General features: G+C 39.5%; 2 protein-coding genes across 2 annotated transcripts; one reads left to right on the top strand and one right to left on the bottom strand.

Moving 5' to 3' along the window:
- Positions 1-931: 931 nt before the first annotated feature.
- On the bottom strand, positions 932-18,047 carry ids (iduronate 2-sulfatase). The gene is made up of 13 exons (XM_037780620.1): positions 17,870-18,047; positions 16,585-16,721; positions 16,321-16,498; positions 14,292-14,380; positions 12,923-13,123; positions 9,459-9,629; positions 9,235-9,361; positions 8,588-8,758; positions 8,110-8,216; positions 6,226-6,342; positions 4,008-4,118; positions 3,678-3,803; positions 932-3,569 (listed from the first exon to the last, which is right to left on the bottom strand). The coding sequence occupies exons 1-13, from the start codon at positions 17,943-17,945 to the stop codon at positions 3,489-3,491; spliced, it is 1,692 nt and encodes a 563-aa protein (XP_037636548.1). The 5' UTR covers positions 17,946-18,047; the 3' UTR covers positions 932-3,488.
- A 1,103-nt stretch (positions 18,048-19,150) lies between these two features.
- On the top strand, positions 19,151-24,561 carry dcps (decapping enzyme, scavenger). The gene is made up of 6 exons (XM_037781045.1): positions 19,151-19,439; positions 20,131-20,281; positions 20,372-20,517; positions 20,643-20,756; positions 22,727-22,837; positions 23,060-24,561. The coding sequence occupies exons 1-6, from the start codon at positions 19,230-19,232 to the stop codon at positions 23,324-23,326; spliced, it is 999 nt and encodes a 332-aa protein (XP_037636973.1). The 5' UTR covers positions 19,151-19,229; the 3' UTR covers positions 23,327-24,561.
- Positions 24,562-27,881: the final 3,320 nt, after the last annotated feature.

Genomic DNA, 27,881 nt, shown 5'->3' with positions numbered 1-27,881 from the left:
TTTTGGAACTAATGGAGTTAGGAACTTCAAATTTTCAATAGACTAAGTGACACAGTTTTTGAGTTCTACTCCGGAAACGAAATTGAAGTCAAAAAAAAAAAAAGAAAATCAAATTTTTGGCCAAAATTTAAAAAATGTTGGGATATCGTATGGAGCACCTTTAAAAGGTGATATGTCAGTGTTGTGTTGACAGCTTGTTTCTGCTGCAATTGTACGTTTAGGATTTGTTAAAATATGATATTTTACAAATAGGTATTTCCCATACAACTATCCATTACAAATACTGTAGTTACAAAAAGATTATAAAGAAATGTACAACTGCAACCCATGAGGCAAATATGACTGTTGTGTGAAGGAGAGGTAAATGGAATGAAAAGAGGAGAAGAAATGATTACGAGAGGTGAAATTGGCAGGGGAGAGATGTGAAGTGTTTCCCCGGTCTTTGGGAAAGTTTTGACTTTTCATTTGCGGCATACAGACTTCACTTCAAGCCGAGTCCGACACATGTTCTGCATGATTGCCCAGAAATTGAAAACGGTAAAAAACTCAAAAGGCATGAGACTGAATTCATACTATATTTCAAAATGCAATTACAAGGCTTTTAACCGCGTTGCCCGGACAGATCGACTCTGTGGAATCATGCACAAATTAGGAAACGTTCAGTTCGGTCCAAAACCTTCCAGCGCCAGAGAGCAAAACATTCTCTGCTCCAGAGGAGAGAAACGACAGAGGAGGAAGGAAAGAAAACACAGAATAGACTGGAGAGGTCCCCGAGGAGCTCCCTCGCTACTCTGCAGCTTTACACGTCTGTCTGCTGTGGGTGAGCACAAAACGCATCACAACAGAGTGGAGGGGTGGAATGTGTGGACAGGCTGCAAAGTGTGCTTTGTTTCTGCAGGACAAACACAGGGATACAGACACAAACACAGTCAACTTTTGCTGCAAAAATATTTTATTTTTTTTAACAAACTTATCGAATCAGACAAATATATTAACAGCATGTCCTTGCCAAGCTTGAGATTTGAATTATTTCTGCGGCATTTATTTTTTATTTCCCCCTTCAGAAAGCTGGAGCTCAGACTCCAAGCTGCTCTGACGCAAGCAATCTTGAGGATAAACCAATTTCTCCGATCGGTATGTATGGACAGTTTATATCAGGGGCTCTCAAACTTTTTGGGGACCCCATACAGGGGAGAATTTTCCAAGGACCCCCCCCCATAATCGTAACACCGATTAAGCATAATGCTTACTACCACTTGTTCTCTTAAATGCTATTGGAACTATTTGATTTCTCAAACCTTTTTTAACCCAAATACCTTAGACTTGTTTGATAGTGATTTACAGAAACACCTCAATTTGAATCATGTTAACACCACTTTGTTTTGCCTTGATATTCCGTGTGCTTTGCAATCAGACGTCGCTTTAGCTTGACATTACTTTGTTTGCTAGCACCTGAAGACGCATGACGCATTTTGGTCGTTGTTCTCAATAAAACCAAACTCGATAAAACTGTCGTCATAGTTTCTCAATTTAGCTAGTTTGGGCTTAGCGTCATTTGACGAGGTGGACTGACTCAAATATTTCTCTATGCTCACCAGCTAGCTAGCTGGCTAATAAAATAAACAACTGGAACGGTTTGTTGCGCCCTGAGTGAAGTGACTGATCCATCTGTAGATAAGTACTTTTTAATGATACACCACAATTTTAGCTGATTATTTTGCGGACCCCCTGGCAGAGTGCCACGGACCCCTGGGGGTCCCCGGACCCAACTTTGAGAATCACTGTTTTATATTAATGGTTTATATCCACTGTTAGAGATATGCAGGGACACCAGCAAACCACTGAAAAAAATGGTGTAAACTGTCACAAATGCAATGAGGTCAACAGGGGAAGACATTTTTAAAAATGAGCTAATTCAAAAAGAATTGGCCTGACATGTGATCCACTCTGATTACATGATTCATCTGCATCCCATTAACATGAAGCCAGTGCCGCCTACAATAAAAGTTGACAGACTGAATCCCCTCGATTCATTGTTGGACCTGAAATTGCTTTCTTCTAAAATTGCTACGGCGCAAAATGCTCATGCATTGGAACAGCAGTAAAACGCAGCTCCAGTCCGTTTCATTTGCATTGAATTATTATGGGGTGCTTTTACTCACTTCATTTTGGGTCCGCAAATTGATCTGAACCGACTGTTTACAAGCAGGGAGGCAAATAGCTGCGAGTGACATCAAGTGCAAATAGAAATGTCATATTGTTTAACACTACAGTACAAAAACCGTGCGAGTCCCTTTAAGCTGTTGTGCTTCAAAGTGAAGAGACGACACCCGAGGCAGGCTGGATGATCAATAGAACACTGACTGAGGAGCTGCTTTCTCCAAAAAAAGAGAAAAACTGGTTACGCTATTAATCAAAAGAGCTAATTCTTCAGGTTTCCTCAATATTCCTTCAGATGAAAAAGACTTAAACAGCTTGTAAAATGTGATGTAATCGTTTTCACGGAGGAGGCAGTGCTGTCGTAGCCAATCAGACGTGTCCGTCACAAGTTCATGCTTCCAGGTTAAGTTGACTGGAAAAAAAGGTTGCCTGGTTTCAGCTGCTCAGACTTCAGTGTTAGGTGTGTTAAAGGGATAGTTCAACACTTTTGAAAATATGCTTTTTGATTTTCTATCGTTTGTGTGCTAAAAATGAGCCAGCTGCCAATTAGCTTAGCATAAAGACTGGATGCAAAACACCAGCCACAACCTCTACATTTTAATAATTAACAAGTTAAATCTCCATTGTTAAAGGGATAGGTTCATTCCAACACGGGAGTTGCTGGTCTACCGCTGCGTTGATCGGTTAGTATGGATATAGATCTTGTTTTTTAGGTGGGTCTTTCTTTTTGGTGGCTAAAATACATTTTGCAGCTGGCCCCGTCCACAGCAGTCCATTGCTTTGCTTCCGTGCGGTAACTCCTGTCTGCTTTTCCAAACTGGGGGCGTGGCGACCGTCATCTACTGTAGGTGATACAATGACTATGCAGAAGTACCTCATACAACCCCATTTCAAAACATCTGAACTATCCCTTTAAGTCTGTACACAAAAAGAAATGTAAAAAAACAAAACAAGTTGTGGCTTTATGGAACTGTGTGAGTTGACCGACAATGAAAACACTGAAAGTTGTGTTTGGCAGCAGAAAGACAAACCAATCAGAAGTTTCTGTGCACATATGGATGTTTCTCTTTGTCAAAGAAAAAAAAAACAAAAAACACCACGAGTGCTTTCTTATGCTCATGTGTTGAATCCAGATCTGCCTGCCAATGAGTTCTACACAAGGAAGAAACTGAGGCTGAAAGATTAACAGTGATACCACATAATACTAAATCAAGTATGCTTCATATTAAAAGAAATATTCAAGGCATTCTCCCTTTCTAAACTGGTTTTTCATCCATCCATCTTCCCTTTGTCTCCGTCCGCCCATCTGTTGTGTTATATTCCCGTCATCACGCCTTCCCTTTACTCGTCTTGCTCCCCGCTGAGAGGTAGAGGAGCTGCAGCCTCATTCTCCTCTGCACACTCACAGTCTGGACAGCAGCCACCAGTCACAAAAACAAGCAAGTAAATGAATGAATAAATGAGCAGAAATTGGTGGTGGTGGTGTATGTCTTAAAAAAAAATGAATTCAGACTTACAGGAGGCAGGCTGGCCATCTTTGTCATCATCACACTGTGGTCAGAGTCACTATAGATGTTCTCATCCTGACCAGGGTCGTCTGCTAACATGTACAACTCTCCAGCGTGGACGTCCAAGACGTTCACCTATAGATGGAGAGGCAGATGGATGACGGACAAATATAATCTGTTACTGTCGTGGAAAGTGTCTCGGACATATTGTGCCAGACAAAGATGGATGGATCAATCACACACACACACACAACTCCCCAGCCTGAAACTGATACAGAACAACAGAAAGACACAGATAAGAGGTGATTTTCATGCTGTGCATGTTTGGGATGCACCAACCTGAAATGTTTTAGGGTTGAATCCCAGCCAGAGAGTGTATCTATAGTCCCAGGAGCGGAGAGAGTAACCCATGACCTTTATGTCTTTAAGGTCAGGCAGGTCAGAGTTCACCTAAAAGAAGAAAATTGAACTATATAAGCATCTTAAAACTGTAGAAACTAGGGTTGTCAAAGTAAACGCAATAATAACGCTTTAATGAAAATTAGTTTTAACGCAACTAATTTTTTTGACGTACCTTGCGATTTTTAGGTTGTACCAGGCTCAGTTTTAAAGCTAGAGTGGAGATAGTGGCATCATATGAAACTAGAAAACCTGAAGAATCCATTGTTATCAATGTTATACTAGCTTGTCGTGAAGGACGGTAAATAACGCTCCAAACTTACGCCAAAGACTATAGAAGCAAAGGGCGAAACTCTGGTGTTTTGACAACATCTGCTGCCGCCATTTGAAAACATTCATTATTAGGGCTGTAAATCGATTAAAATATTTAATTGCGATAATCACAAATTAATCACACATTTTTTTATCTTTTCAAATTGTACCTCAAAAGGAGATTTGTCAAGTATTTAATACTCTTATCAACATGGGAGTGGACAAATATGCTTGTTTTATGCAAATGTATGTATACATTTATTATTGGAAATCAATTAACAACAAAAAGCAATGACAGATATTGTCCAGAAACCCTCACAGGTACTGTATTTAGCATAAAAAATATGCTCAAATCATAACATGGCAAACTGCAGCCCAACAGGCAACAACAGCTGTCAGTGTGTCAGTGTGCCGACTTGATTATGACTTGCACCAAACTGCATGTGATTATCATAGAGTGGGCATTTCAGTAAAGGGGAGACTCGTGGGTACCCATAGAACACATTTTCATTCACGTATCTTGAGGTCAGAGGTCAAGGGACCCCTTTGAAAATGGCCATGGCAGTTTTTCCTCGCTAAACTTTAGCGCAAGGTTGGAGCATTATTCATTATTATATTATAGGTTTTCTAGTTTCATATGATGCCAGTATCTTCACTCTAGCTTTAAAACTGAGCCCACTACACCCTAAAAATTGTAAGTTGCGTTAAAGAAACTGTGGCGTTAAGACAAATTTGCGTTAACGCGTTAATATTGCGTTAACTTTGAAAGCCCTACTTATTATATTTATAATATCTTATTGTTCCAGACAGGCCATTTCAGTAGAATATGATAATAGAATAGAAATCATTGTTTTATTTTTGTACAGCAGTTTTTTGGTGTACATTTTTCTGGCGTCTGGTAGTCGCTTTCAGTACAAAATAGCGGAAGCGCAGCTTTGCTACTGGGCGCTGATGTTGCAATGGAACGAACAATTGACTTTCGCTTCTTGGCAATATACGTTCTTTACTTGCGCAAAATTTTGGCGAGAAAAAAAACTGGCATGGCCATTTTCAAAGGGATCACATGACCTCTGACCTCAAGATATGTGAATGAAAATGGGTTCTATGGGTACCCACGAGTCTCCCCTTTACAAGTCAGCACACTGACATTATGATTTGAGCATATTGTTTATGCTAAATGCAGTACCTGTGAGGGTTTCTGGACAATATCTGTCATTGTTTTGTGTTGTTAATTGATTTCCAACAATAATTATATACATACATTTGCAAAAGTCAAGCATATTTACCCACTCCCATGTTGATAAGAGTATTAAATACTTGATAAATCTCCCTTTAAGGTACAATTTGAACAAATAAAAAATGTGTGATTTATCCCAATTAACTATGGACAATCATGTGATTAAATATTTGAATCGATTGACAGCCCTAGTAGAAACCTTTCTGCAGTGCTGCCAATTCATCCAGCGAGCTGGCCGATGAGCTGATGTCTGGCTGCCAAACTGTTCCTTACGGAGATTAACCTGCAGCAGGTGCAGCACTCGTCGGGATATGTTAATTCAAAGATCTTGCTTGTGGCTGGCAGCTCTAGTACAGTACGAGCAAGCACACAATGCGGAGGGGTCAAAGAGCGACAGCATAACGACAGTCGCTCAACAGGACTTCAGTTTTCATGACCTTCACATTTTATATGCATCTACAAAAACCCCATTCATTAAAAGTAACACTGTCACATATTAATTAATCGAATATGCCTGCTTTCTGAACGATAGAATAATAACACCGATTTAACCTTTAGACGGCTCATGAAAGCCTTTTAATTTGCTTTTCTAAACGCTCCGTCTGGTACCTGTGGTGTGTCAGCAGGTCGAGGGTACTGGCTGAAAGATATGGCTTCCACGTTCTCTTCTCTTTCTCTGTGTCGGAAGGTGTGAGCCAGGTTGTTTCCTTCCGTACACAACTCCTCCTGAAAGCAAGAAAACAGGCAGAAGAGTGAAAGGAAATAAGTGTCAGAGCCCATTAGATCACATTAGTTTCAGGCATGTTTGTTTACTTCTCATTCATTTTGTTTGGCAATGTTAATACAAGGCTAATTTGAACGAACTGTACAAAAGGTGCCTGAAGGTCTCCGTTCTGTTCCTGTGCTGCAATTTGTAGAAAATGCGAAGTACATGAAAACATGGTTTCAGCTAAAGACCAAAGGAAGTTAATTACAGAAGTTCAACAAGATTTAAATCAGTAAATACAACCAGGCTGGGAGTGGACAGACATGCTACAGCAGCTGCTCTGTGAGGCTGGAGCTACAGCCAAACGCTAACATCAACATGTTAGCATGCTCACAATGACAATTGGCGTGTTAGGAGATTCATGTTATTCCAAGACCATTACCTTCACTACTAAACTTGTAGTCACACCAGATACATCTACCTAATACCTAAAATAGCTTTTTTTTGTTATGGCACATATTTTGTTACCATGAAGCTCCTTTTTAAATGAGCTGAATTTATTCTATTAATGTAAATATTGGGTTTTATCTAGATTTTAGCAGTGGCGGTTCCAGACCATTTCATATGGAGGGGCCAGGCTGGGGCTACATGTGATTTTAGGGGTACCAAAAATATTATGAACTATACCATACCTGAGGAGGTCGAGCGGTTGTCCACTAATCAGGAGGTTGGCGGTTTGATCCCTGGCTCCTGCAGTCTAAGTATTGAAGTGTCTTTGGGCAAGACACTGAACCCCTAATTGCTGCGAGTGTGAATGTTTACCGCTCCTGAGGAACAGGTGGCACCCTGTATGGTAGCCTTTGCCACCCACCAGTGTATGAATGGGTGGGTGAATGCTGACTTGTGTTGTAAAGTGCTTTGAGTTGTCGCCAAGACTAGGAAAGCGCTATATAAAATGCTGTCCATTTACCACCCCCATAGGTTCTCCAAAAGACTTACGATACACATATAACAATAAACACAATAGTACGCATCCAGTACTAACGTACATTTTATCACTGATATGAATAATTACAATTTCCCCTCTCTGGGGATAAATGTGGGGTGAAAAATGTATGAAAATATTTGCCACAGTTGAGGCCGGTTCTCACCTTATGCAGAATGACAGCAATATTTTTAGGACATCAGTTGGAAGAATGAATTTCACTGGTCAAACATTTCCACAGGCGGAAATCCACTGAAATTGAGGAATGTTCCGCAGGGGTGCATAAGCATTCATAAGAACCCACAAAATCTGTTTTTATAAGTTTCAGTGTGATTTTTTTCAGACAAAAATGCGTGCTTGGTGTGAAACGGCTTTTAGGGGGGCCAGTGCCCTTGTAATATTAAGCCTTGGTCCCCCCTCCCCAAAGGCCCCCAACCTAGAATCACTCCTTGGATTGTAGTTAAACTGCCAGCGATGCTGGCTTTGCAGCCATGTTGTCAGCAAATTGATGACATTATTATTTTCACTAAGTGGAAGATATCGTAGCTGTCAGCTGTCCTGACATCTCCGCACCTAAAATATAAGTTGGAAGCTGATATTTCAGTCTGGACTAAAGTGGAAGAACGACCAACGGACTGACCAACATTGCCTTCCCACTGTAAAAAATGCAACAGACTAAACTTTGCCACTGTGGGTTGAGACGGAAATCAAGTCTTAGGTGTAACCATAGCTTTCAGTGCATAACTTAAGTAAGTGAAAACTACTAGATTCATTAAATGTATTCATTTTCATCCATTCCTACCTGGAAGGAAACGTCAGGACAAGGTTTAGGTGCTCTGAGGCCAGCCAGGTAGGAGACAGTCGGAAAAACATCCACCAGCTCCACCACGTTTCTTATAACTTTGTCATCTGGAGGAGAGAGGGGTCAGCCAATTAGAGAAAGTCTTACATCCCCTCCGACAGCAAATTAGTCAAGATATCCACGAAAATTTTCTAGAGGCCCGGCTCTTAGGTTTCATCATCATTGCACCATTTGCACTTGAAGTAAAAACTGTCCGAGGCAAAAATATCAAAGTGTATCCCTGTCTAAATACTTTTGGGAGCTCTCCATGTATATCAAAGACTTCATTAAAGTCAAGTTGGCATAATAAAATACATGTCTTTTTTTGAGGAATTAAGACCAAAAGTATTAAATCAAACTTGGTGTTTTTAAATGATAAAAGGATTGTACAGGGTTTGTGTTAATCAGTGGTCATTTGTTGTCAGTGAAGGGTTCTTACTCTTAAAGCTGCGCTTTGACTGGACGAGGGCATCAATAAAGGGAAAGGTAGACTCTCTCAGCCGATCAGGGCGTGTGGTGACCCCAGGAACGTAGAAGATGAGGGGGACGCGTGTTGACACGTCAAAATTTGAATATTTAGCCCATTCGCCGTGTTCTCCCAACGACCACCCTGCAGCAAGAGGGAGAAAGAGAAATAATGACATATGTTCGTTCAAAAAGACTGGAGGCAGATGGGAGAAATAAAACCAAATTAAAACTGAACAGCTTAAAAATAACTTGTTAGATACAGATTTCCAGTCATCTAATATTTGAAAATGATGGCATTTGATTGAGCTTTACTGGGTATATATATCAGAGTCATAGAAAGGTTTCACTCCTGCATCCTCCACTGAAGGAGACATTAAAAGAAATTGAGTTTCCAAGTCACAAAGTTTCAAAAAAGGAGGCAGTGCAAGAAAGAGCTGGGTTTTTAAAGAGTACAGCTAAATTGTGGAAGGAGGTAATGGCACAATATGCTATTACAACAGTGCCATCTGGTGGTGAAAGACGAGCAAAACTGCCTCTACTTCCTAAATAATGTGCAGTAAGAGCCTGATGACGAGTTATTAACGTCACTAAATATTGGAACAATCTACGTCTACTAACCGTGATCTGAGGTGAACACCACCATAGTGCTGTCAGCCAGCCCCAGATCATCAAGAGCACTGAGCAGCCGCCCAACTTGAGCATCCATGTAAGACACGGCAGCATAATAGTGCTGACGGATACGCAGCTGGAAGACATGGTGCAGAACACAGTGAGTGTGTATTTCAGAGAGAAGGAACCAAGTTATAAATTACTTAAAAGTGTTGAGAGCTTCCAGGTCATACCTGAAAGTCTTTAGGTATTGGTCCATAGGGGAAGGTAATGTTGAGCTTCTGGACATCGTCTCTCCTCCTCACGTCCGTCCAGGGGTTGTAGGCTACAGCTGGGAGGAGTTTAGGGACATTGGAGTCAGGGGCCAGAGTCATTTGGTCTATGGGATATAGACTCAGATACTCCTGTAATATAGAAACAACAGGTTTCCATAGGAGGTTAAATAAAACCAGGAACACGTAATACACAATAGAAACAACAGGTGGATTTGCATTATGAAAGCCCTTTCATTGGTTCTGTTCATCGGTTCCCCAACTGAGGAACAATGCAAAAATCACATCGTTCCAGCAGCCTAAAGATTTGGAAAACAGATCCATGCTTTTACTACTGTGACACCTTGTTCACCTGCAACAGCTCCTCTCCATCTCAACCCCAACTGCTCCACAACACTGCAGCTTCTTTCCATTGGCTCCCTGTCACTTCAGAATCAATTTAAGCATTACAGAGTCAGGATCCTCTGTACTGAAGGAGCTGTTGAGCCCTCTGGCCTCTAGGAGGAGCCTCAGGAATTGCCTGGAAAGCTGGAAATGAAAAGGTGGTGGAGCTTTTGCTGTTGTTGCTCTTTAAAACTTGCAGTAGGCAGAATGTTTTTGGCATCATTGGGCAAAAATTCCATAATAACATTTCAGCACATTGTAATTCAAGTGTTCTGAGAGAAAAGTAGACTTCTGCACCTCCTCATGGCTCTGTTTTCAGGCTTTAAAAAAAATCTAGCCCCTAATAGGAGACTTTGGCCAATCACAGGTCATTTCAGAGAGAGAGCGTTCCTATTGGCTGTTCATTCAACGGAGGCAGCTGTCAATCACTCGCAAACTCCAATTCAACGTTTAAACAAGACAGCACTGATAAAATTTGAATTAATATTCTGTTACTGTAATGCCTATTTCTCACGTAAAATGTTTTCAGAAACATCTTGTAGTGTACTGTTTAGCTGTAAAATGAGAAAGTTTGCTCCGGCTGGTGGGCGGTGCTTGATATTTCCTCAACAGATCTCAACATGGCTTCCGGGTCACAAACTTTCTCTGAATATCTTTGAGTTGTGGACAAAGCAAGACATTTGAGGATGTCATCTTGGGCTTTGGGAAACACTGATCCACATTTTTCACAATCTTCTGGCATTTTATAGACCAAACAACTAATCGAATCATTGTAAAAATAATCAAAAGATTAATCGACAATGAGAATAATTATTAGTTGCAGCCCTACTACAATTATTTATGGTATTACTTTAAAACAAGAGATTAAGGTTTGGAGGAGAGGGAACGTTTGTTAAGGAAAAGGAATTCTGCAATTTCTAATTTTTTCGTAATTACAGATGAGGGTTTCTGAAATGTATTTGTGGTTACAATAGTACTACCCAGATATTACCTCATTAGTATTGTGAAATCACTAACATTACCATATATTAAGATATTAACTGGTTATTACCTCTAGTTACCAAGATGTAACATGAACCAGCACCAACCTGGTGCTCTTTTTTTCAAGATACATTACAGATTTACAGTACACGGGAACACTGTCCTTATGAACATTAACATGTGAGAGTTAGGCTTTTCAGAGGACAGACTTCTCTCACTCTTGAGTATTGCAGATGTTCCCAGATGTCTTGAGATTCATTGACTTTTATCATTCCAGAAACGGCATCAGTTTTTAAATCTGGCTGAGATCCCTGTGTGGCTCCAGACTATATGCGGTAAATCCCATGTAGCATACATCACATGCTGACAGAGAGCTGGCTTGACCTTTTCCCTCTTTTCATCCCTCATCTTACTCTTAGAGGGAAACGTCTTCGGCATGCTGACATTCGTCTCCGTTCAGACCGTCTCCGCTCTCATTCAACTTCCACTTCATCATCCTCTCTTCCTCCTTCATGCCGAATTGAGTCTCCCATATATCTAGATCAGTCCTCATTAAATTCACTTCACATACAGTATGCATCCTTCAATTCTATAGCTTTCAGACGTTCATTTCCTTTATTCTATTCACCGTTTGTTTTTGTTTTTTTTAACACATACAGCCCCACATCATGTTGATGGGTGTAACTTTGGGCTTTTATTTCATAAAAAACACTAATTTAGAAAACAACAAAAACAATGCTATTGTTATCTACTGGCTCAGAGAGTACTACTGAATTCTGTGGGAACGTAATGTTTGCTCCCTTTTTCAGCCAGGCTTATAACACGGTGTTCTTTATGGCACTTATTTCTCTCTCCTTCCTGTACTGTTCAGCTCTCCACATGCTCTCTCCTCCATGTTAACACCATCATTCATTCTCAGGCATTATTTGTTCAGTACTTCTCCTGAAAATCATGCTACTCCAAGATTTGAGTTTTTGTCGACAACACCGTCAAAGAAAGACTGCCTCTTGCAGCAGGACGACTTTCCCTTTTCCACTCCACTAGTATAAGGGGGCTGGGGAATAAGTAAATTGTATAATGCATCCCAGCGAGTATATGTCTGTCTTCATGAATGAGCATTACAGAAATTCCACCAGAAGACTAGTTGCATCCAGTTAAGAATGATGGTGTTTGCTGACCCATGGTGTTCAGTTCATGGGTTTGCAGTAGAGCTAGATTTACAGGTCAGCAGATATCAGCTTAAAAAGGTAGGGTTGGTAATGTTTAGGGCGTCAATCAATTCAAATATTTAATCACGATTAATCGCACATTTTTTTATCTGTTAACACCACAATGACAAATATTATCCAGAAACCCTCAAAGGTACTGTATTTAGCCTAAAAAATTTGCTCAAATCATAACATCTTCATGGACAAAATGTTCACTTGCTGTCACTTGTCCAGGTGCCATTGTAACGAGGTAATCAATATTATTTACTTCACCTGTCAGTGGTCATAATGTTGTTAATGCTATGGCTGATCGGTGTATGTTTGCATAAAGCAGCATATTTGTCTATTCCCATGTTAATAAGAGTATTAAATACTTGACAAATCTCCCTTTAAGGTACATTTTGACCAGATAAATGCGTGATTAATCGCGATTCCATATTTTAATCGAATGACAGCCCTAATAATATCCTTCTATATCACATTTATATACACCAAACGTTAAAGGAATCTGTTAAAATCAACACTTAAGAGTGGCACTTCTCAGTACTTAAAATACATCAAATGTACACATATTCAAGTCATATGTCTTTGTTTCTATTATTTGTGTTTATTTGATAAATCAAGTTGTAACTATGACACTAGTGAACGTCAAAACCTCCTGAGCCCCTTGAAACCTGCCAGCATCAACTCCGACTGGACTGCAGCAGCATGAGACCGGCCCTTGCAGCTAATATCAATACCGGTTTTCACAATGTAACTGTGTTGATTTAACTATTATCTAACCATTATGTACGTCACGTCTGAAGCAGAGGGTACAGAGGGTCTTACAGGTGTTGGTATTGAGTCATGTACCTGTGGTATCCTGAAGGGTATGTGTGGTTTGTGGAAGCCCACAGCCAACAAGAAAGGAACGTCGTCGTTGGCCCGACTCTTCAGTAACCTCACTGCCTCGTCGGTGCTCTCCAGGTCAGGGAGGGTTCCCCCAGGCTGCTGCGTCACATTCACTGCACACAGTAAGTTGGCGTGGAGTTTACCGTCCTCTCCTTTACACATCTGGAAACAAAAAGTTTGTACAGATTATTAAAAGTCAATATTTATGCACAGTTCCTGCTGATATGTACATCAGTCAGTTTCTATCTTCAGTTTCTGTTGGCCGGTCTGATAAACTGACCCAGTTGTTTCTACTCAGACCTGAAAACTACAGGATGCTTTGGTGACTACGTTCAGGTACTGTATATTTCAATACAAATTATAGGAGGAGGAATAACTTCTAAGTTAATGGTCACACACTGAGTTCCAATGATGGATATTTAGACACCGACAGATTCTGCGATGAAGTTTCATCGGTTGCAATCTGCAACCTCACCACTAGATGCCACTAAATCCCACACACTGGACCTTTAAGTAAGTGTGTGAGTGGTGCAGTGGTTAGCATCGTCACCTCACAGAAAGAAGGTTCTGGGCGTCTTTCTGAATAGAGTTTGCATGTTCTCCCCGTGCCTGCGTTCAATAAATTACTGCGTTCAATAAAAATGTAAATTTGATTTATTAGGAGGAATTAAGAATGTCTGCATAGTCTTTTAGTAACGTTGAAATCATTTGTATGTGTGTTGTATGTATATGTATTTGCATGGTGTAACATGCAGAACACCCAAAGCACTTCAGCAAGTGTCATTATTGGAAAATAATGTCTGAAGCCTGATAGCGCTAGACCAGTGTGACCATAAAAAAGAACTTTCAATTGAATTTCAGATGCCCTATGAAGCTCAGCTGGATCACATTAAGCAAATTTTGGGAGCTGTTAAGAGGAACAAGGCCATTTGGCTTCTTACAAACAAATAACAGAATCTAAAAGTCAGGCCATAATGAACAGAAAATTATTATTATACTTATTTTTTACATGTTAATCCTAAAATCAATTTAATCCATCCATCTATCCATCTTTATCTCTATGAGGACTTTGTGTTTATAAAACACTCAGCTGCTATATAAGTGACTTTTTGCCCAAAATGTCTAAAAGGTTTTCTGTATTTGGAAGTGACCAGGAAAGAGAAAAACATTCACTGCAAAACTGCGAAGCTGAATTATACCACAGCGTTCGATGGTCACCATTTTGTACAACAGAGGGGTGAGGAGTCATCTGGCATTACTCCACATCGGCCTTTTTATGTGTAGTAACATTACTGACTTAACATTGTACATGTGTAAGAGATACTCTCACCTTTTCTTTCTCGTATTTGAACGAGGCTGGGTGGTAGGCAGGGATGGACCAGCTGTAGGGGTAGTCATCACTGTGGTTAGAGGCAATACCTAAAGAAACAAAATACAACACAACCATCGTTACTATAAAAAAATATATATATATTTATTTAAAAAAAATGTCAAGATGTTTTCTAAGTAAACAACAAATTCATGGAGATTGAGTTCTTCTAAAAAATATGGAGCTCATGCTCATTATTAAAAAGGAACACCACCTACAATAAGAATGCCAATGTTATTTCAATGGCCTAGGACAGTTCAATCAATATGTGTGAACATGAGCTCCTCTCTCTCAAAGCCAGAAACCAGAGAAGTAAGTCTCAAACTTGGGATGTCATAGGTAATGAAGTCTGGAGCTGCTCCAAAGACAATGAATGAGACTGATTTTGTGGTCCCACAGAATGTTTGTTTTCTTTTTTTATACCCAAAAGAGTTTCATTCTATTGAAGTGTTGTCAGTTGTGAAACAGAAGATGTAGGCATACATTCCCCAGGGTGCTCTCAGTGACATCTAGAACATCTTTCCCATTCATTGTCAATAGAGTGCTACAGGAATGAGTCCTAAAACCTGAAAATGAGTCAGCATTTTAGCACCAGCTCCCTCGTATGGAAGTCAATTTTTTTGAGTAGTCAATTTTTTTTTTTTTTTTTTTTTTAAAATGGGTTTTAGTTAGCTGCCTGAAATAAGGTCTGTGGTTAACACAAGCTGAAGAGATTTTAACATTTTGTTCTACGATATAAAATACATCTGTGAATATCCCACTTGTGAATTTTGAAGCCTTTATGTGTCTTAAAAAAGGCGGTTGCTAACAAGCGGCTAAATGATGGTAATGTGTCCACAGGCTCCATCCTTTCCTCGCTTCCCATTCATTGTCTATGCAAGCAGCAGTGCAATGCACTCTGGCAGCATGGCGGCACGATTTAAGAGATGTGGCGTAACGTTGGCCGCTCCTCATTTGCATAAAGTTGAGGTCTAGGCAACTTTATGCAAATCACGGGCGTCCGACGCGACTCGCCACCTCTTGAAACTCCCGAGAAACTTTTAAAAAGTATTATCAATCCAAAATAACGACAGATTTAGCAACTGCAGGGCTTATTTCTTGCATAAAATGTTTTCAGAAATACATTTGGGTGAACTATTTCCGTGATATAAGAGAAGAAAGTTTCCAAACAAGCCGCCATGTTGGTTCCGGATAGAAAGCTGGGAGCAGCAGCCCACGAGGGAAAGTGTTCATCCAATCAGGTGCTGGGTGCCTTGTGTCTAGTGGCAGCCCATCAAGCGTCCAATGCTGGGAAGCAAGGTGATCCCTTGTGATAAAACCCCCCCCCTGTGAACATGCCCCATGAGACTACTAAACGTCATCACGCCGAATCGCCCGCCTTTACAGCCTCGTTGTGTATACTCAAGCTCATGTGACTGTGGTGTAGTTCGTTTATAGCCTAACATTAGCTTTTTACTTCTGCATTCACACTTCAAAAATCATAGAAGTGGTGTTCATTTGTGAAGATTATCTTGCTGAAGTCATCATAAACATTTGTTTGTCACAGAGCTTATTTTCTGCAATAATCCAAAAGGCTTTTTTTTCCGAAGGAACCCAGGGCGATGCTAACTTCCTGGTTGGCCTACAAAAATACGTCATCCCTGGAGCACTCTATAGGAGCAGCTCCACACTTTATACCCTATGACACCACAAATTTGAGTTTTAGCACTCTAGTTTTTGGATTTGGGAGACAGTTGTTCATGTTTACTAATATTTTGGGGCTTTCTTAGACCATAGGAATAACATGTATGCATTTTGAAAATGGGTGTAGTTCCCCTTTAACCTGTGGTAAATCTGTGCTTCTTGCTGCAGTTTCAGTGGTAAAACATTCAGCAGGGATTTCTGTAGCACTTCTCTAAATGTGCTGCTGTGTCAACATACCCTACTTGTGAAAACTGTGCTTTATCCCTCAACTTAGATTTGTATTAAAAACCTATATTATTAATCTTACCTGGATGAAACACCTTGCCCACAGACATGGTGGAGTACCCTTGAGATTTAAAGTGCTGTGGCATGGTGGTGTAGTTCCCAGAGTGGACTCTCCAGTAGGAGTTGAAGTCATAGAGCCGGGTCGTGTCTGGCCTACGACTGGTTAACATGGACGTACGACTGGGAGCACACACAGCTTGCTGAGAGAGAGGAATATACATCTTCAAAGATTTCCACAAGGTTATATTTCAGACAATGGACATAAATATACACAACAAGAACTGACCTGTGCATATGCATTGAGGAAAACTTGGCTGTTGGATGCCAGTTGGTCAATGTTTGGTGATTTTACCACAGAGTCCCCGTAGCAGCCTAATGATGTCCGCAAATCATCCGCCATGATGAAAAGGACATTTCTCCTCTCTGAAAGCGAACACACACCAAAGTTAGTTCATGTTTTTCACTGCTTTTTTTTAACCCCTTAAAACTTGGCCTGGCTGCTATTCTGTCTTTCAGAGGTTGTTGCGGGCTGAGTTTTTAAAGCTACAGTGAAGATATTGGTATCATATGAAACTAGAAGCCTAAGCTTAGCCTAAGGAATCCATTGGTACCAACCATGTCATGCTAGCTTGTCAGGAAGATCGGTAAGAACGCTACGAAGTGGCGAGGAAAAACTGGCATGGGGATTTTCAAAAGGGATCCTTTGACCTCTGACCTCAAGATATGTGAATGAAAATGGGTTCTATGGGTAGCCACGGGGCTCCACTTTACAGACATGCCCACTTTATGATAATCACATGCAGTTTGGGATTAAAACCATGCAGTTTTTTTAAAGCAGAATAAATGTGTTATTGTTGTCTATTCTAAAATGGTGTATTTGAATATTTCTGCATACTCGGGTCCCTAAACAGTCTTGGAATTACATAAATTGGGTATGACTGTAAAGCTGAGACTCTTGTGGATCCAATGAGCCCAATTATTTTCATGTGTGATGATGTTAGTCCTCATAGGAGCCATTTCATTGTAGTGAGACCATTTTTTTTAAACTTGACCTCACTGTATAAAATGACCTGTGGTGACCTCTAGGATAATCACAGCCTCATGAAACTTTACAGCCATAAACTAGAGACCTAGAGCATTCAGAGGATGGATGGCTTTCCTACGTAAATTGACAATAAGAGGGTTTCTGAACAGTTTACACAACAGAAGTGCTCGCCAATTCTTGCAGAAATCTCCAAATGTCAGAAGTTTTTTATACCAAATCACAGCATGGCTTTTTTCTATGGTGTTTCCTCAAGCAAACCCTACAAACAAAGCGCCATTCACGAGTAAATTAGATTAATTAAGGCCAGCTTGCTCCAGCAGCCAAATAAACATAATAAGCAGCAGTTAACCTCTAATGTGAGCTAATTACTGAGATTTACTGCTCAAACAAGCTGAACACAACTCACTCAAATACATCTACAGACCAAAAAATATAACAAGACAACTAGTCTATTTATCATAATGCCCATGTAGCCTTCACATAGGACATTTCCACAAGTTTTGCTAAGTATAAACTCTAACTGTACCTCTTCTTGCCACCACAGCAGGAGCCAGAGTGTGGAGAACCAGGAGGAGAGGCCATACTCGGACACATTTGTACATGTTGGTTTGGCGGAGAAGACTTAAGTTTACTTTAAAAAAGTTAATCTCTCATCCTCCTCTCTGCAGCTTCAGTCGTCTTCACACAGCCTGCTATCTACACTAATGAGCGTGTAGCTGCTGTCGACTTTAAATAACTTCCTGACTCCTCGCGTCACCCAAGTGAAGTGTTTTCATTGGTCCACTCAGCTGAAGCCCCGCCCCTAAGCGCTAATCACATTAGTTCAATGATGTGTCAATCATTTTTAATGCCACACAAGTGTTGTGTGTTTTTTTACTAGATCTCTCTAAAGCTCAGGCTCCCTCCAATAATGCTCATCAAATATTTATAAAAAATCACACAAGTAAAAGCAAAATGAGAATCTAAGACATAAAATAGTGCAAGCTGAAAAATATGAAAAATGAATAAACTGAATGTAAACAGGAATGTTGTAATTTACATAGATAATAATATGTAATAAATACAGACTATAGAGGCGTAAACAGTTTGTAAAACAGTAAGTAAAGATTATAAAGGTAAATTATCAGAGACGCCTTTACCTCTGTATTGAAGAACATACAGTTATCAATGAAACACATTTCTAAAAAATAATTTTATGATGGGGAAAATACTAGTGATGTGTCGGTCACGAACGAGCCGGTTCAAAGAGCCGGCTCTGTTAAGTGAACGATAAGAGCTGGCTCCCGTCTGAGAGCCGTTTTTCTTTTTTCTTCAACTAATTCAAGGCAGAATGATAGGACGATCTTCTCTGCGCCACGGGCACTCCATGTACTTACTGTGACTGAATATTGTGTTAATGTTGCGACCAATCAGGTGATGACAGACAAGGATCATACCATCAAGCAGGGAGGAGCGGCGTGCTGACGGTCTACAGGTGCAAAACAGGAGGGAGAGGAGGAGAGAAAGAGAGAGAAAGTAGTGCGGTGTGCGAATAGCAGACAAGATGAGTGACAGTCGGAAACGAAGCAGAATGTAAAGTTATGGTGTTCTTGCAATTATAAGGTTTAGTATAATTATATTGAATAATTTAATTGCTATATGTGCACACATACTAATCATGGGTCAAAACAGCGCTAAATTTGGCTGAATTATATAAAGGCAGAAGTGGTAAAACGAAGAACCGTTTGGGAGCCGAAAGAGCCGGATCTTCTTGATGAGCTGAGCCAAATGATCTGGCTCACTAAAAAGAGCCGGAATTCCCATCACTAGCATACTGGTGGTTGTTGAGTCTCTTCTTACAGATAGACGATCTTTGTCCACAGCAGCAGCAGCACTAAACACTAGACATGGCGGACAGCGCGACTAAACCGTCTAAACGTGAAGCCGACAGCGCTGGAGCTGATGATTTATCTCTGAAAGGCAAGCGGGCGAAGGCTGACAATGAGAACGGTGGAGGAGAAACTGGGAAAGAACCTGAAAATATCCTGTCTGAGTTTAAAACGTCTAAAGTGTTGAGTGACTCTGCCAGAGAGAAGAACATCTTCATTCATGGAAAGGTAACTAACATTAACCTTGTTGTTACTCTAGCTCTAACTCTAGCTCTGGTTATTATGTAGTTGATAGTCATTATTAACGTTAGAGGTGAAAGGCTTTTATTGTTGTATTAATTCAAAGCGGTCTGAGTAGATGGAACATTGACTTCCGGTTCGATATTTCAAAATAAGAGTCTGTGTGATGGTGCTTTATAAAGATGGATTTGACAGAAATGAGTTTGATTCAAGATTCAAGATGTTTATTGTCACGCCGGTTATACAGATACAAAAGTGTGAAATACTTTTTGCTGGGAAGCTCCATTAAAAATGATAAGTTATATTACAATTATAAAAGGAAATACTTTGTACAAGGGCATATTAAGAACATATACATTAAGAACATATACAGTATATACAGTGTAAGATATATGATTGAGGTACTATTTGTGTGAGAAGGTGTCATATGAATTATCTATTTAAAAGTCTGATGGCCTGGGGGGACAAACTGTCTCAGTCTGCTGGTGAGAGTCCTGGGGGTCCTGTATCTTCTACCAGAGGGCAGGAGGGAGAACAGGCTGTTGTGGGGGTGTGTTGTCCTTAATGACCCTCAGGGACTTCCTGAGGAGGACATAAAGGGCTGTTTTGCATTTTTATTTCATTTTTTGAGTTTCATTATCACTAGCATAAATGAACCAGTTGAACATGTCATCTCCAGCTTGCCGACCAGGAGGCTGTGGTTATCCTGGAGAAGACTCCCATCAGAGAAGACACCCTGGCTGAGCTCTTCAGTGGCTCCAGGCTGAAGCTGGAGATGAAGAACGACATCTACAGCACTTATCGGTTACAGCCTCCCCCGCAACTCAATGGTACGGTCAGAAAGAAAGAAAGAAAACTGACTGAATATATTGTGAATCCAGCAGCCAAAGTTTGATGGCCTGTGTGTTTATGTTTTGCAGAGATCAAGACTACAGTCGTGTGTCCAGCCACAGAGAAGCACCTGAAGAAATACCAGCGACAGGAGAGTTTCCTGGTGGAGGAGACGGGGGAGGACTATCAGTCCATCACTCTGCCCTACATTCAGAAGCAGAGTTTCAGCGTGCAGGTCAGTATCCTGAAATCTCCTCCTTTAGTGCATTAGTAACATGCATACATTGGCATCATAATGCATAGTAGTGAATGTACGGCATTATCTGTGGATTAATTTAACATCACTTTCACCCCTCACAGTGGGTACACAACATCCTGGAGAAGAAGGCAGAGGCTGACAGGATAGTTTTCGAAGATCCAGACCCAAAAGTCGGCTTTGTCCTCCTCCCTGATTTCAAATGGGACCAGAAACAGGTGAGATGCTACGAATGTTGACCACTGTAGGTACCAGGAAGAGACAGGAAAGACAATGGTTAGATGTGAAATATATGTCAGCGTTATGATTTCAGACATGCAACCCTTTCTCCTGGTATGAGAAAGAACTTCATGTCAAACTCGACTGTGAAGTTAAGCAGCTGACTTTCGACATGTTGTTCGGGACCACTGACAAGTTTTGCACATGCATGATTAGGACTGGTCAATAAACATATATTATCAGCACAAGAATTTCACCTCCCTCCACCTGACATGATTTTCATAAACATAATCATGTAGACTTAACTGGGCAAAATGTTCATGGCGACACAAACAGCATTCTCCATCCTGTGCCATGGAGAGGTGGGCTGTGGTTGAACTTAAATATTCTTTTTTTGCTTAGGAAGGTTCCTAACGGAGTGAAATGGCCCAGAAGTATCTCAGTAGCAGCCAAGATAAGAGCTGTTCAAATCCTCTAAATGTTAAGGAAAGGTGCTTCAATGCTTCCTTCCTTATCTCCTTTAGCAAAGGATACACTGGATCATCCTTTACTAAAGGAAAGGAGCTAATGCCGCCCCACAATTCCTTGCGGCTTCAACATTTAAAGCGACGCACCATTCTGCCGTTTATGAAAACAAACGTTATGCCCATCTTGCATATTATTTTCATACAGTCATATATTAATGGGATTCATGTTGATAAATATGAGCGGGCGGTGACAACCATTTTGTTTCACTTTATTTCTATTTATTTATTTTTAAGTAACAAATACATAAGTAAAAAAACAAAACAAGAATAGCAGATAAAATGAACAGTAATCATATAGCAAAGTGTCAATAAACAAATTCTCTTGAACAACATAAATAACCGACATAAATATATATTACATGTCTGAAAAGTAGTAGGAAGAAGTATACATTTAATGGTCCTACCCGTTCTCCATAACTCAAACAATTAACTCAATATTTATCATATCAACTTTTGTGACTTGGGAGCCTATATTCCTTTTTTATTTCAATTTCATCCTTAGTAATGAAGTCATATTTTTCACCAGGTTGTCCATGTTTAAGATAAGATCATCCTTTTATTAGTTCCTCGACGGGGACATTTGCAGTGCAATAACAAGAAACATCAGTTAAAGCAAAATAGGCCTATAATACAGAATTTAACAGTAAAAAAGCAAAATATAAAAAGTAGACGGACATTATTGCACAGAGGAAATATTGATATTGAACAGTTTAATTGAAGTTGCACATGGGTGAATTGTCCGGTTTGGTATGTGCGGTCTACTGGAGCAGTGTTGATGGTGAAGTGTGACAGCAGCAGGAAGGAAGGAACTGTGATATCCCTCCTTCACACACTGCCTGTCACTGAAAGCTCTTTATATAGCCTGCATAAAACAACACAGCAAGAACGTACGAGGAAGAAGATGCGCTTTTTGTAGTCCATCTTCGGAACATTGTAGTTTCATCACCGACATCCGCCGCCGTCGCATCGTAATTACGGAGCCTAGTGTACGTGCAGTCGGATTGTCTGAGCATCATGGTTGTCTTTTCCTAAGTCCTCATGAATTCTCCTTCACATCTTTCCTTGACCTCATGACGTTTTCTATCGAGGTCAAGGAAAAGTGGCGAGGAAAAGACATAAGGACGTCTTTTTTTTTAACTTTTTGACCACAACCATAGCTTCTTTTGACCGTCCCGGTTGATATCCGTACAAAATTTGAAGGAATGCCATGTGGGAGGCTCCAAATAAAAGCACATTAGAAGTGAAGTAGATGATAATTTGTGTTTAAAAAGTGTTTGATCTGATAACACGTCCCGTCCAAAACACTGAACGTTCCCTTTAAAGACAACTCTCTAATCTACACAAAGAGAGAATGAGAAAGAACAGAGTTACTGAGAGCCATACTTTAAGTTTCTCAGGCCACTGGACTATTCAGTTTTACACTATCTGTGTTCTTCTTTCAGGTTGATGATTTATACCTGATTGCTATCATACATCAGAGAGACATCAGGAGTCTCAGAGACCTGACGTCAGAGCATCTGCCACTGCTGCAGAACGTCTTCCAGAAAGGAAAGGTGAGGTCTTCTAAGAGGAAAAAGTGCAGAAAACAATCCTCTTCTTCCAGCAGCTGCCATTAACATGACCTTGAGTATTATAATCATTATCTTCAACCAATTACACATTCCATTTTAGAGAGCCGGGACAAGACATAGCTCTTGATAATTAGAGACAAAAGAGACAGCATCGGACATGTTCTTAATGTCAAACATGACAATACCCTTTTCACTGTGATTTAGGAGGCCGTCCTGAAGCGCTACAGCCTTCCAGCCAGTAAGCTGAGAGTCTACCTGCACTACCAGCCGTCCTACTACCACCTTCACATCCACTTCACCAAGCTGGGCTATGAGGTGCCGGGCTGCGGCGTGGAGCGGGCCCACCTCCTCGCAGACGTTATCCAGAACCTCCAGTCTGACCCCCAGTACTACAAGAACCGGACCCTGTACTTCCCCCTGAGGACGGACGACGGACTGCTCAGCAAGTTCAAGGAGGCGGGGAGGCTGTGATGTACGTACTGTCAAACACTTATTCTAAAAAAAAACTTTAAAAAAAACAGACGTTTTACACCGCCGCTGTAGTTTCAGCTGTGAGATCGGCGGAGCATTGTAAAACACACTTCATTCAAACTCGACAGAAACAAAATAAAACTCCCCAAAACCGTCCTGGTTAGTCTTTCCAACAATCAACAACTTTGGTTTAGTCGAAATAAACCCTTATGTCACCTAGTTAGATGTGAAAATATGCCAACTCTGTATGTTTCCCCTAACCCTTTTTTTTTACTCTCTCTTTCTCTGCCCGCTCGTTCTTCGGAGGAAGACCATTAAAATGGTAAAGGTCGCTCAAAAACAAAAAACAACCATGTACTCAGCCAATCGCCTATAGCAGATATTTGTCCAAAACCAAAATAAGGAGTCAGCTGGCTGGAGAGGTATCACCAGGAGATCGCCTGAAAGTTATTTCCAGTTAATATCACAATATAAAACATGTGTTTTCTGTTTAAAAAGTACAAACATTGGAAGATAGCAAGTACCACTCTTAAAAAAAAAATACCATCTTTAAAGTTGTTCCATCTCCAGTCTGATGTGGATTGCATAGCTGATAGGTGCGTGGTTTTGTTTACATGACGTAACGTAACGTTCTGTGCCATCATTACGGTTGAATTATTCCTCGTTCAGCTTGACATAACATCACATTTCTTTTTCAATTCATGAAAGGGACATTGTGTGACTCCCTTCATGCGGTGCATTCAGTGCAGACAGCCACGGCAGTGCTGTTTTTTTTTTTTTTCACAATCAATATTAATTTTCATATGTGTTGTTTTTTTTACTATTTCAATTTATAATATTTGTTGACAGCCCTAGTAGAGTCCCATCCAAACTGTGGTTTTTGGATCATCTTTTTTATGTGTGTTTTTTTTTTCTTTAAATCAGTTTGGTGCTAGCCAGTCAGCTGTACGCTCCTATCAATGCCATCCAGAGGAGTATTTCACACTTCCAGTGATTTAATAATCACCAGTATTTTATACATATTTGGATACATAATTAGTACATATTTGAGTGAATTCTCAGCTAGATGTTTCTATAATAATTTTCTTGTTATTCCTGCTTTCATTAAGAGAAAAGGAGAAAACATAAGACTGGACGTCACGTGACACGAGTCAGGATTTTAATGTTTTTCATATGTTTTCTACATGTTAACTGAATGTTGCTGACTGAATTAAAGAGTCATTTTTTTCTACTCAGCCTGTTGATGTTTGTCAGTTATTTGGAATATTTGAGACGGATTCAACCGCCTGAGACAAAATCAGAATCACTATATCAGCCTGTTTTCCTAATACGCCTGTTCTTCATCACACCTCATGGTGGTGAAGTAAAGTGGTAGATACATGATTTAAGGTGAGGCGCCTGTTTTGTATAGCACCTTTCTGTAAAACTTTATAATAACCATCATTTATAAATGGTAAATTGATAGTTAATTAAACTTAGTTAATAGTTATTTTACTGTTAAACAATGAAATGATAATTCATGTTTACTAATTATTAGTAATGCTATAATTTCTGTTATTTTATCAGTAGTTTGTGTAATATAAAATAATTAGTTTATACATTCTATATTTTATCATAGGTGGTAAGAGACGATAACAATTACATTCTGATTATATTACTAAAGTATTTATTATCAGTTTATTGTTGTACACATTACAACATGTCATATACAATATTAAGTATTTGTTAGTGATTAGCAAATCATTTGTAAACTTTTAAGAAATCATTTGTAAAACATCTATAAACATTACATAGATAGATGGAACAGAAACCCATTATTAACCATTAAAGTATTAACTATCTAAATAATGTTTATAGATTATTTACAGAGTATTTATTAACCATTTAACAATGTATTATAATAATAAGTTGCAACTTTATAATAACCATCCAAATAATGTTTATAGAAGGTTTACAAAACAATTATTAACCATTAACAAAGTGTTACAAATATCTGGTCCATTTATCTATAATTATTTATAGATGTTTTACAAACAATTTTTTAAAGGTTTACAAATCATTTCAAAATAATAAACAAATACATAAAATATAGTATATAAAATGTGATAATGTGTGCTACAATAAACTTAAAATAACTATTTAAAAAACTACTAATTATAGCATTACTAATAATTAGTAAATGTTATTAATTGTCATTTCATTGTTTGTTAACAGTAAAATAACGATTAACTAAGTTTAATTAACTATCAATTTACCATTTATTAACCGTGGTTATCATAAAGTGTTACCCACCTTTCAAACACAGGCTATCCACCAAGTTTTAAATCAAGCTTAATTTTGACATACGCTGTACAGTGAGTGCTCACTTTAACCCAGCAACAGCACTAGATGGCAGCATTAATCCTAAAAGGATCCAACTGTTTCCTCTGTGAAACTCTTATTACAAAAACATACTCCAGTCTTTGTGTACTGGTTATAAACTGGGTTTCTGTTTGTCTCCTTTTCTTTACAAAAGGAGAACCAGTAGTGTGTTATAGTTTTGCAGCTCATGTAAACACAAAGCTATCATTCTCCATCACATTATACTTAACCTAAGTCAGTTTACATACTGTAGGAGCTGGAGTACCATGTTTAGTTGGATTGACACAATGCCAGAGGTTCACAGCTGCATGATCCTCCTGTAAAGCTGGCACAGAGTATAGTCTAAGATGTCAAATCGACTGTGATAGACAGAGCTGCTTTTTTAGTGGTTTAGTTATTAAACTGTACAGTCAAATGCAAAGAGATGTTCAGAGTTGATACATGATTAAATAGTTTGTCATTAAAGCTGAAGTAGGCGAGATTGGAGCTAATATGATTAAAAAAGTTATTTTTTATAAAACGGTCGCTATATCCTGACAGTAGTACTTGAAACAGGTAACCTGGAAAAAACATCATGTGCCTCTGTGTTCTCCGGTGCTCCTAACGGCATCTGCAAGATTTCACAGACCGGAGGAAAAACAAGCAGTCAGAGCTGATCTGAGGTCTGCTGTCCATCTGCGGTCTATGAGAGCCGGCTGTCAATCACTCGCGAACTCCGACCAAACGGTCTAACTAGGTGAGCCTTATAAAACCTGAAAACAGAGCCATGAGGAGGTGCAGAAGTCTAGTTATCTCTCAGAACACTTGAATTACAATATGCTGAAAGGTTATTATGGAATTTTTGCCCAATGATGCCAAAAATATACTGCCACTTTAAGGACATTTCTTGCAGTGGACATTTCTTATCTCAACAGAAGTCAGTTGGCCGGGGCTCGGCTTTGTGCTTAAGGTGCATTCAGGTGTTCCTTGTAAAAAATGTAAACTAATTAACACGACCCAAACCGGTAAGGGAATAAAATGATAGACTATTCCTTAGTGATCAATATAGGTTTATCCATTCCAGACACCATGTCAGGGAGCCTTTAGTGGTCTGGCAAACCCTAAGAAGCTACTTTTTAAGGTTCAAATATTATAAAAAAAAAAAAAAGAAGTTGCAATACTGATAATATTTTTTTAAATCTTAATTTTAGTGAATTTCCCTCAATTTAAAGGCTTCAGAAGTAAGTTCAAATTTCATTAGTTCAGTGACACAACTGAATCAGCACCTCACGCTCAGAAATAGCCTTGGTGTAAGAATATTTGGAATATCAGATGAAGATGAAACATAGGATACAATATATTTCGATAAAGTTACAAATGCTATATTAAATGATCTTGTCCCCAAAAAAAAGTTATTTTAAAAACAAGCTCATTATCATTTATTTATAGCTACTTTACACAATTGTATGCTGACGTGGACCTTGCTTAAACCTGCAGTAGGCAGAAAGTTTTTGGCATCATTGGGCAAAACTTCCATAATAACCTTTCAGCATATTGTAATTCAAGTGTTCTGAGAGAAAACTAGACTTCTGCACCTCCTCATGGCTCTGTTTTCAGGCTGCAAAAAAATCTAGCCTGTGACGGGAGACTTTGGCCAATCACAGGTCATTTGAGAGAGAGAGCGTTCTTATTGGCTGTTCATTCAACAGAGGCAGCTGTCAATCACTTACGAACTCCGATCAAACGGTCAAACTAGGCAGCGCTGATCAAATATGAATCAATATGCTGTTACTCTAATGCCTAATTCTCTCCTACAATGTTTTCAGAAACATCTTGTAGTGTACTGTTTAGCTGTAAAATGAGAACGTTTACTCCAAAACATTGTAGGAGAGAAATAGGCATTAGAGTAACAGATTTATTGATTCATATTTGATCAGCGCTGCTTAGTTTGAGTTAGATCGGAGTTCACGAGTGATTGACAGCTGCTCAGAGACGGCAAGGCTCCAGCTCAGCTCTAATTGGTTGTTTTCCTCCGGTCTGTGAAATCTTGCAGATGCCATTAGGAGCACCGGAGGACACAGAGGCACATGATTTTTTTTTTTTTTAGATTACCTGTCTCATGCACTACTGTCAGGATATAATGACCGTTTTATAAAAAAATAACTTTTTAAAATGATATTTGCTCCAATTCTACCCACTGCTACTTTAAGTAGAG

The sequence above is a fragment of the Sebastes umbrosus genome, chromosome 9 (assembly GCF_015220745.1).
Source record: "Sebastes umbrosus isolate fSebUmb1 chromosome 9, fSebUmb1.pri, whole genome shotgun sequence".
Taxonomy (NCBI): domain Eukaryota; kingdom Metazoa; phylum Chordata; class Actinopteri; order Perciformes; family Sebastidae; genus Sebastes; species Sebastes umbrosus.
Note: the sequence above shows the minus strand (reverse complement) of the source record. Positions and strands in the feature narration are given on the sequence as shown.

Coding starts and splice junctions, on each gene's coding strand:
- ids (XM_037780620.1), bottom strand. CDS start 17,945: ATGTACAAATGTGTCCGAGTATGGCCTCTCCTCCTGGTTCTCCACACT. Junction 9,630..12,922: donor TACCCTTCAGGATACCACAG/GTACATGACTCA, acceptor TCTATATTACAG/GAGTATCTGAGTCTATATCC. Junction 3,804..4,007: donor TCAACCCTAAAACATTTCAG/GTTGGTGCATCC, acceptor CTCCATCTATAG/GTGAACGTCTTGGACGTCCA.
- dcps (XM_037781045.1), top strand. CDS start 19,230: ATGGCGGACAGCGCGACTAAACCGTCTAAACGTGAAGCCGACAGCGCT. Junction 20,757..22,726: donor TCAAATGGGACCAGAAACAG/GTGAGATGCTAC, acceptor TTCTTCTTTCAG/GTTGATGATTTATACCTGAT. Junction 22,838..23,059: donor ACGTCTTCCAGAAAGGAAAG/GTGAGGTCTTCT, acceptor ACTGTGATTTAG/GAGGCCGTCCTGAAGCGCTA.